The sequence below is a fragment of the Excalfactoria chinensis genome, chromosome 19 (genome assembly GCF_039878825.1).
Source record: "Excalfactoria chinensis isolate bCotChi1 chromosome 19, bCotChi1.hap2, whole genome shotgun sequence".
Classification (NCBI taxonomy): Eukaryota; Metazoa; Chordata; class Aves; order Galliformes; family Phasianidae; genus Excalfactoria; species Excalfactoria chinensis.
Genome location: NC_092843.1, coordinates 5,194,360 through 5,202,922, shown reverse-complemented (window position 1 = coordinate 5,202,922; position 8,563 = coordinate 5,194,360). Strand labels below are relative to the sequence as shown.

The 8,563-nt window shown below is 55.6% G+C and overlaps 1 protein-coding gene across 1 annotated transcript; it reads left to right on the top strand.

The window, feature by feature from the left end:
* Window positions 1-243: 243 nt before the first annotated feature.
* TRARG1 (trafficking regulator of GLUT4 (SLC2A4) 1) lies at window positions 244-8,116 on the top strand. The gene is made up of 3 exons (XM_072353450.1): window positions 244-1,005; window positions 4,050-4,182; window positions 4,731-8,116. The coding sequence occupies exons 1-3, from the start codon at window positions 622-624 to the stop codon at window positions 4,736-4,738; spliced, it is 525 nt and encodes a 174-aa protein (XP_072209551.1). The 5' UTR covers window positions 244-621; the 3' UTR covers window positions 4,739-8,116.
* The last annotated feature ends 447 nt before the right edge of the window (window positions 8,117-8,563 follow it).

Here is an 8,563-nt window from a genome sequence, read left to right as displayed (position 1 = left end):
AAACGGATGGAAATAGATGCTCGGAGAGATGAGAGCCGGGGAAAGGCTTGAGACCATCGAGGCTCTCAGCTTCACGGTTACAAAATGTAGATCCCTTTTCTGTCGGGAGGCTGCGGAGTGGGGGGTGCTGGGGAGGGGCCGGGGGACAGCGGCTCTTTGGGTCCCCGCAGTGACAGCGGGGGCGGGGCGGGCCCGCAGGTGTCACTCCGCAGCCGGGAATCCCCCGGCAAAACGGAGAGGAATTCGGAGCCGGTGACGAAGAGCCGCCGTTGGAAGGAGGCTGGGTGGGCTGCCACCATCCTCCCTCCCGCCCCTCGCACCCGTCGCTGTGTCCGGGGATCCGAGCGAGGGGAGCTCCGCGGGGCGGGACGGAACAGCGCGGGTGGGGGTGGGTGGGAGGATCCCACGGGGGATTCCCCTCCCGTCTCAGCCCTCCGCATCCCGGCGAGCATCCCCTCCTCGGGAGGAACCGGGCCAACCCGGGGGCGGCGCGCTGCCCTGCTCCTGCCCCGCGGGCAGAGCCCCGTTGGCCCCTCCTCCGGCACGGCCTCCCGCGGGGCGCCGAGCCCCGAGCGCAGAACGGCGGCGGCGGGGCGAGCTCCGAGCCCGCTCCGCCGGGCCATGGCGAGCGGCGACGCCCCGCCCGCGGGCTCGGGCTCCGGCTCGGGCTCGGGCACGGTGCTGCCCAGCCGCCTCCAGGAGACCGAGAAGCTGCTGGCGGCCTCCGGGGAGGGCCTCCGGGGCTCCAAGTCCTTCACGGCCGCGTTGGCCGGCGAGGCTGAGCGCAACGGGCACGGGCTCTCCTACAAGTCGGTGTCGGTCGGGCACCTGGAGGCGGCCCCGCTGTCGCCGTCCCGGCTCAGCCTGGGCAGAGCCTCCTCCACCGCCACCAGCACGGCGGCTCCCGACCAGGGCCGCCCGCGGGACTACCTGGTGCTCGCCATCTTCTCCTGCTTCTGCCCCGTTTGGCCCATCAACGTGGTGGCCCTCGTCTTCTCCATCATGGTGAGTGCGGCCCCGACGGGCGGCTCCGGGCTGCGGCGCTGTCCGCGGTGCTGCGGCGGCTCGGGGCGGGGAGCGGCCGGGCGGGGCTGGGAGCTGGGGGCTTACGGATCGGTTCTTCGGGCTCGGAAGGGTTGTGCTGCTGCTCGCACATCTCGACTGGGGCTGTCTGGGATAGCTCACGGAGGAACGGAGTGGGGAGCCCCGGGCTGTGAGATTTGGGATTTGGGATGCGCAATGTGGGATTTGGAAATACGTGATTTGGAATTTGGAACGCGTGGTTTGGTTCTTGGGATGTGGGTTCGTTCAGGATGGGGGATTTGGGATGCCGTTTGAGGCACGCCCTGCCCTGACTCCATGCCCTCTCCTCTCCCGGTGTCCACGGGCAGCCCAGTTCCCAGCTGGGATGGAGCAGCGAGACACAGACGAGCGCTCTCCTTCTCTCCACCCCTTAGCAGTCCAACCCAACCCTGCAGCACCGGAGAGACCCGGGCAGGGGGCTCACTCCTGCTCTCAGACACTTCAAAAGGAGGAAGGCTGCACCTGCAGCTCCCACAGTTGTCCCGAAAAAGCAATTTTCTCCATTAAATATCCCCCACACCTCAGCAAACACACCGACATCAGAGCAGGGAAGAAGAAAGGCAGCCGCCTCCCACTTGTCTCAGCAGAGCCTCGCGAGCACGGCCACCCCCTTTCCCTGCTGCTGCACAGCCCCCAGCCACCCTCCCTACCATACATTTGCAACGGAGGCAAATCTCATCTTTGAAAATGCTCAGGAAAAGCCACCCTCTGCTCTCCACCCAAAATACACAGGCGTCATTCCCCCACAGCACAGAACCAGGGATGTACAGCCGCCTCAAACCCTTGTGGCACCCAGGTACCCCCCTGGTGGGGGGTGGGCATCCTCCCGGCAATGTGCTGACTTCCCTCTAGCTCTGCAATTGTGTATTTTCCTTTCCTAAGTCAGTGCTTTTTTGCACATGAAAGCTTTGCTGGGCAATAAGCGGTGAGCAGAGAAGGGAGCAAATGAACGCTCTGTGGAGTTAGTGTCTCATAAATCATTATTTTCTTCCAAATGCTGTTCTCAGATCCCCATAGTGCTCAGGGCCAGGGGTGGGGAAACAAATAAGCTCCATCCTCCAGCATCCTCCAGGCCTTTCCTGCTCCTGGTGGTCTTGGGGAAATGAGCAACCTGGGGGCTCCTCCATTGCTCCTGGGGTGCGTCTGCATGAAGAAGAGAGAGAGTCCCATGGGAGGGCAGAGCTCACCCAGCGGTGCCCAACACCAGGAGCAGATCAGGGGGAGTGAAACACAAAGTGAGAACCCACGCCGAGTAAAACGGGGTGCCCCAAATCCATACAGAGCGGTGTGGGAGAAGTCAAACTGTGTTATTCATGTAAATGGTGCATTCATCTATCTCAGTCTGGCGGTGATTTATACCTCCCTTGGAATGTTTTCTTCAAACGAATGCAAGTGTGGAGGATTAATGACTGATTCTGAGTAATGGGTGGCACTCAGCAGAGCACATCCAAAGCCAGTTCATAAATGGAGAGAGGCTGCGACCATTTGTCTCTCTGTCCCTGGGACTGGCACAGGGTGGCTCTCCTGATGGCACTCACCTGGCTCCATGCGTTTTGCTGTGGGTCCCTTCCAGTCCCAGCTCTGTATTCCCTAAAAGCTTCCCTGTGTTACCAAGTCCCTTAGCACCATGTTGGCGTGTTGCCCTTTGGGGCTCCTCTGCATCTCGATTAATAAAGAAAATAGTCATGGTTTTATGGAGAAAAATAAAACCAAAATCATAAGGTGGCTGATAGGAAGCGGCTTTAATCAAACTGTTCCAATGAATAATATATGTGCAGAACCAAATGCTTGCTAAACACGCCGCGCCGATGCTGATGTATTTTTCAGAATTGTTCAGGATAAACGATCACTAAACACTTCCAGAAGCTGTAGTGATAAATATGTCGAATCTGTTAGCCCATATATTTTCCTTGGAAGACAGCTAGAGCTGCAAATGTGTTTCACCGCAATCTAACCCACACCCTGCAAAAACATAACACACTTGGTTACAAACATCTGAGCCTATAAAAATCCCAAATGCCGGGAGCTGTCAGCGAGCAGCTCAGGGACCCCATCAATCCCTGCATGTTCTCCCCTGTCCCTCTGCAGCTTCCCATGGGGCTTTGTTTCCTCCCCTCCTGCTCTACAATGCAAACAAGCTTTTGGCTGCGTACCGCTGATTTTTGGGGTTGTCTGCCAGGTGTGCTGTAGGGAACCACAGGGAATGAGGTTTTGAGCTCAACATCAGTGCAATGGTTTGGCCGTGTGATGCCAGATTGCCATTTATGGGGTGATGCGAGCTGAGGGCAGCGTAGGTAATGGAGCTGCATGGAGTTGGAGCTGTGCTGGCTCACCCAGCTGCTCGTTTTCTTTTGTTTCCAATACAAGAAAGCTCACACATGGCACAACGCATCTGAGATGCACATTTTTGGAAAGGAAAGTGCAATTGTTTGATACTTCTCCATCCTTAATTCTTGATTCTTTGCCCACGTTGCTTCTCTCCCCTCCGCCTTTTCCCCACTCCAAGCTTCCCCAGTCAGCTGGGAACACTACCAATGGGCCTTACAGCACCTCATTCTATTTCTCTCCCTCTCAAACCCTTCTCAGTTGGTTCCACTGAAGGTTCCAGCTCTCAGAGCTCCCTCCATCCCCTACAGACCCCAGGCCACCAGTGACTGCCTTCCTCATCCCAGCCCACCATTAATGTATTACCGTAGGGGCCAAAGTCCCAAATTCCAGTTGTTGTTTTTCTTTTTTTTTCCCATAAAAGCTCCAGATAGGGGTGGTTATTGCTGGTCAACACCTCCCATCCCAGCCCAGGGACCTCTCACCTACATGCAGACCTGAACCCATTCATCGCCATCCTACCCATGGGGAGCAGGGGACAACCAATTGGCTGAGATCCAATCCATGTCCCTTGGTGGCACAGCTGCTGAATTTTGGGGCTGCAATCTCTCTCAGGAGCCTCTCTTTATGCTTCCCCCCAGTCACGGAACAGCGGGCAGCAGGGGGATGTGGATGGAGCCCGGCGCCTGGGCCGCATGGCCCGCCTGCTCAGCATCGTCTCCATCGTGCTGGGGACCATCATCATCGTGCTCTACATCTCGCTCAGCGTCCGAGGTAACACCTCCTTCTCATTTCCCTGACTCAAGCAGAGACCTCTCCTTTTTTTTCCCCTGTCCATGGGTCTCCTTGGGCAGTTTATGGGACACTCCTGCCCATGGGTCACATCATTCCCACCCAGCAGGAGGCACTGAGCACTGCTGTGCTGGGCTGATGCATCCACCACCAACAGCACACATGCAACACGCCCCAAAGAAGGGGTTGCTTGCAGCAGAAATAGGACCAGAATTTGAGGTCCTCCTCTACTGTCCCATATAAGATCCCCCAGTCAAAAAATATTTTGGCTATAACCCAAGGACTTACCTTAGTGAGGCTGAAGTGGGTTTCTGTAATGGGATAAATGCAAAGGGACTGGGGCCACGAGTCAGTCTGCCCAGTAGTGCCACCCCAGGGTGTGTGGGGACCTTCCCAACCACAAAGCCACCTTCTCAGATCACCTGGGGACATGGGAATGTCACATCTCGCCCATTCCACAGCCCAAACCCCAGCGGCATCAGGGGTGCCTCTGCTGGAAGCTGCCCTAAGACCTTCTTTCTGTTTTACAGTTTCCTAGAAGACGTAGCATGCAAATACCTCGAAGAGGAGGAAGACAGCGCTCCTTTTGGGGTTTTTTTACTTTCAGCCTTGCAACAAAAACTTGTGACAGCGGAGGAGCCCGTCTGGAGGAATGTGCGTGGCTGCTCCACCGCCTTGTGGGGACGAACGGGGATGGGCACACGGCGAGGGGACGAGGGACAAGAACTGGATGTGAGCAGAGAGGAGAAGGGGAAATCCACTACCTCATTCCCCTCCAACAGGGCGGGGAGACCACGCTGGGGGATGGACAGAAGGAGGAGGAGGGTGATTCCAGACCGAAGCTTGTTTGAAGGAAAACATAAGGACGGACCGCAGCATTTGGAGGAATCCTCTTAAGAATTTTGGCACTGTCCTTCTGGGGGGGTTGTTGGTTTTTAAATCATCGAATTCTATCTCTGCAAAAACAAACAAACAAACAAACAAACAGAAACCACCCAAAAGCTCAAACTGCCACCGGGAACAGAGCGGTGTTTCATGCATGAGGAGGGTGAGCTGCAGAGCGCGGCGGTGCTTGGAGACGCGGTGGGTGCTTTTGTATTTTTGATGAAAAAAAAAACACAAAAAAAAGATATCTGAAAAAGAGACAGTGACCATTTGCATGCCTTTGGGAATGCTCTCCGTGTCTGCTCATCCATCCACGCCCCTCCATCGCTTGCGGATGTCAGGGCTGGCAGAGCAGGGCGCTGCTGCATGTGGGAGCGCAGTGCTAGCGGAAGGGATCACGCTTTCTCTGTGCAACCACACGTTTCCTTCTCCATGCACCCAAAGTGAGGTTAATGCCCCCGGCGCTGAGCACAGGTCCTGGTTAACCCGCAGAAGCAGCACTGAGAAGCAGAGCCCTCCTACCTGCTGGGTCGCATCCGTCACACAAGAGCTGCAGCAAGACCCGGCCCTATGGGCGCACTCATCTCCACTCACCCCTCTGGGCTCCAACTGAGGGCTCCAGGGGATCTTCAGAGGGATGGAGGAGTTCAGAGTCGTACTTTTCTCATGATCCCTCTTCTGCACCTCGGACACCTCCAGCACCACTGGAGCATCCTGGGCTTGGGTCCATGAGTATTATTATTTTTTAACATTTTGTATTTAACGACATGTAAAGAATGCTGACTTTTTGCTCCCCATCATCCTCCCAAGGCCCACTGCTCCCAGCCAAGTCTTCCACACCATGCAGCCCCATCTGACATCCCTGTTCCCACTGTGGGCTGATGCTGGCGCTGGCATTTCATTTGGCCGTGCAGGCTGCGCAAAGCTGTACATTTGCAGATGGCTCCTGGCTGCGTCCATTGGCTTTGCATTGGCCAAGCCTTCCTTTTAGCAAAACTTTGCTGGTGCAATTCCAAATGACAGATGTGGGAGCTGCACCCACAGCCTGCCCTAGGACGTGGGGTGTTTTTGGGGCACCCTACCTGGAAGACTCCCAAACCAAACTCAGCATGTCCAAGGGCTTTGTCCATCTGGGAGCTGCTGTACATTGTGATGTACTGGGAGGAGCCCCTGAGCATCCCTGTGCTTGTGTCCTTCCCAGACTGGTGAGCATGGGGCAGGTGGGGAGGCAGCAGGGAGAGCTGCTGTGCCATAAATCCTCGTACCATAGGGGTGTAGAGGGGACTGTTCTTTTGTCACTTGTTCAGTTGCTCCTTGTTTCCTTTGGGTAGAGGTAATCTGAACACCCAGGGGATAGGAGAGCCAAATCCCTGCAGCCACCATTATGTTTTCCTTTACATTCAAAGGGGCTGCAGGGACTCAGAGCAATAGCAGGGTACTACAGCACTTTCCTGGGCTGCCTCCCCCACCCACCCCTTGGCCTGTGCTTTACTGCAAGCTGTGAGCTTCTGAAAACGGACCAAATTCTCCTCCTGCCTTTTGCGATTCCTTTCTTGCACACTCAGGGCTGGAGAAGCTCTGTGCTTGGCTGCGTGCAGAGCCCACTGATGCCCTGTCCCTCTTGGAGAAGGGATCCCCGAGGAGGAGATGGGTCAGCACATGGGGGAAACTGCAGCACTCGAGAGCACCAAATGGAGGATGGAATGCTGCCCTGGCATTACACAAAGCCTTCCAGCTCATGGCCTGAAGTGCTTCGCCACGGCTGCAGCCCCGCGGTGAGGGCTGCTCTATTCTCATCGCACAGATGGCAAAGTTGCTCCAAGTCACGTGTGCCAGCAGCTCAGAAAAGAAAACGGTTCTTCTTTCTCCTCCTCAACATAAACAGGAGGGAATGCATCCTTCCTTTGAAACTGATGCTTCCAGAGGGCTCTGTGCAAACCAGGACCACCTCGAGGATGTACAGAGCAGGGCTGGAGGGACAGTGGAGGCACCAGAACCCATCTGAGCACAGGAGAGAGCAACAGCTTTCCAAAAAAGAACAAAAAAACCCATATAACACAAAGATCCATCAACTCCTTCCCTTTTTTCTATCTCCTTTCTGGCTAGATACAACTGCACCGCCCTGCACTCTTCAATACATCTCTGTGGTCCTCATCCCACACTTGAGACACAGTCGAACGTCTCTCCAGCCACACCAAATGCTTTCCTTCCTTGCAACCCACCTCTTGTGCTGTGCCAGAAGGCTCCCAGGGACCCTTTCCCCACTCTCCATTAAGCTCCCTGTGTGCTCCGCAGCCTGATCCTGCACGTATCCTTTGCTGTGGGACTCTCCAGGAGCTGCTCTCTGCAGCACTGTGGTTTCATCCAGGCTCTTTGCAGGATGCAGTGACCGTGGGGCAGAAGGGATGTACAGCGTTCAGTGTCCAACTGATACCTGCTGGCGGAGGGGACCAGGAGGGTTTTAGCGCAAAGGGAGGAAAATGACAGAAGATCTTTCCCAGTTTGCTGTATTGGTGATGATTTCCCTTTTCCTAATCATTATTTCCCTCCTTTCCAGTTGCTGCCAATTAAACACCAACCTCATTCCTGTTCGGTCTGAGCCCAGGATGGGGCTGAGCCGCCCCTATGGGCTGCTCCCATCACCTCATCCCCAGTGCCCCCATCCCAGCACTTGGCCGCTCACTGCTGCTCAACGTGAACTGACTGCAGACTGAAGGCCCATTCTTTTCTTTCCACGCGCACTCTTTCATTTTGGCAAAGCTAAAATCTCCCATGCTTGGGGACAAGCCAAGGGGACTGGGGAGGGAGGGGGGTGGAAGGGAGCAGCCTTTTCAAAGCAGGGGGTATCCCAGGGTGCAGCCCCAATCCTTGGAGCCCAACTGGAGGAGCGCTCACCGGTGCCATGGACACTCCGGGAATCGCCTTGCTGGTCGATGTTTCTTTTTCTGCGGGATGATATGGTGTACCTTATATACTTCCTTTGTATTTCTTGGCATGAGAAAAGAATTAAAATGTAACATGCATGGTCAAAGCCAGACTTGCTTCTTCTGTCTAAACGAGAGCAATATATCAAATTCAAGCTGTTTGTTTAATTATTGCTCCCCATTCCGAGAGCAACGCGGCGTTTTGGCTGTAGCCAACAGGCCTCACCTCTGCAGCTCTGCACAGCCAACGAGGAGAGAGTGCAGACACGTTCCAAACCCAAATCCTCAAATTATTGATCAAAACCACAGATCTCCTTACGGGCGGCCGCCCTGGGCAGCCTCCTCCATCCCCTCATTCCTATCCCAAATGGTGGCCGCAGGAAGGAGCCCAGCAGAGCTTTGGGCTGTTGGTAGGCAGCGGTAGGGCCAAATCCCTCCTTTTCTTTCTCAAAAGACAAAAGCTACAGTTGTGGTTTGGGGATCCATCACCTGCATTTCATACCACGAGGCACTGCCTGAACAGTCCTGCAGCACTCAGACCAAACCAGCCTTCT

Coding starts and splice junctions, on each gene's coding strand:
- TRARG1 (XM_072353450.1), top strand. CDS start 622: ATGGCGAGCGGCGACGCCCCGCCCGCGGGCTCGGGCTCCGGCTCGGGC. Junction 1,006..4,049: donor CCCTCGTCTTCTCCATCATG/GTGAGTGCGGCC, acceptor GCTTCCCCCCAG/TCACGGAACAGCGGGCAGCA.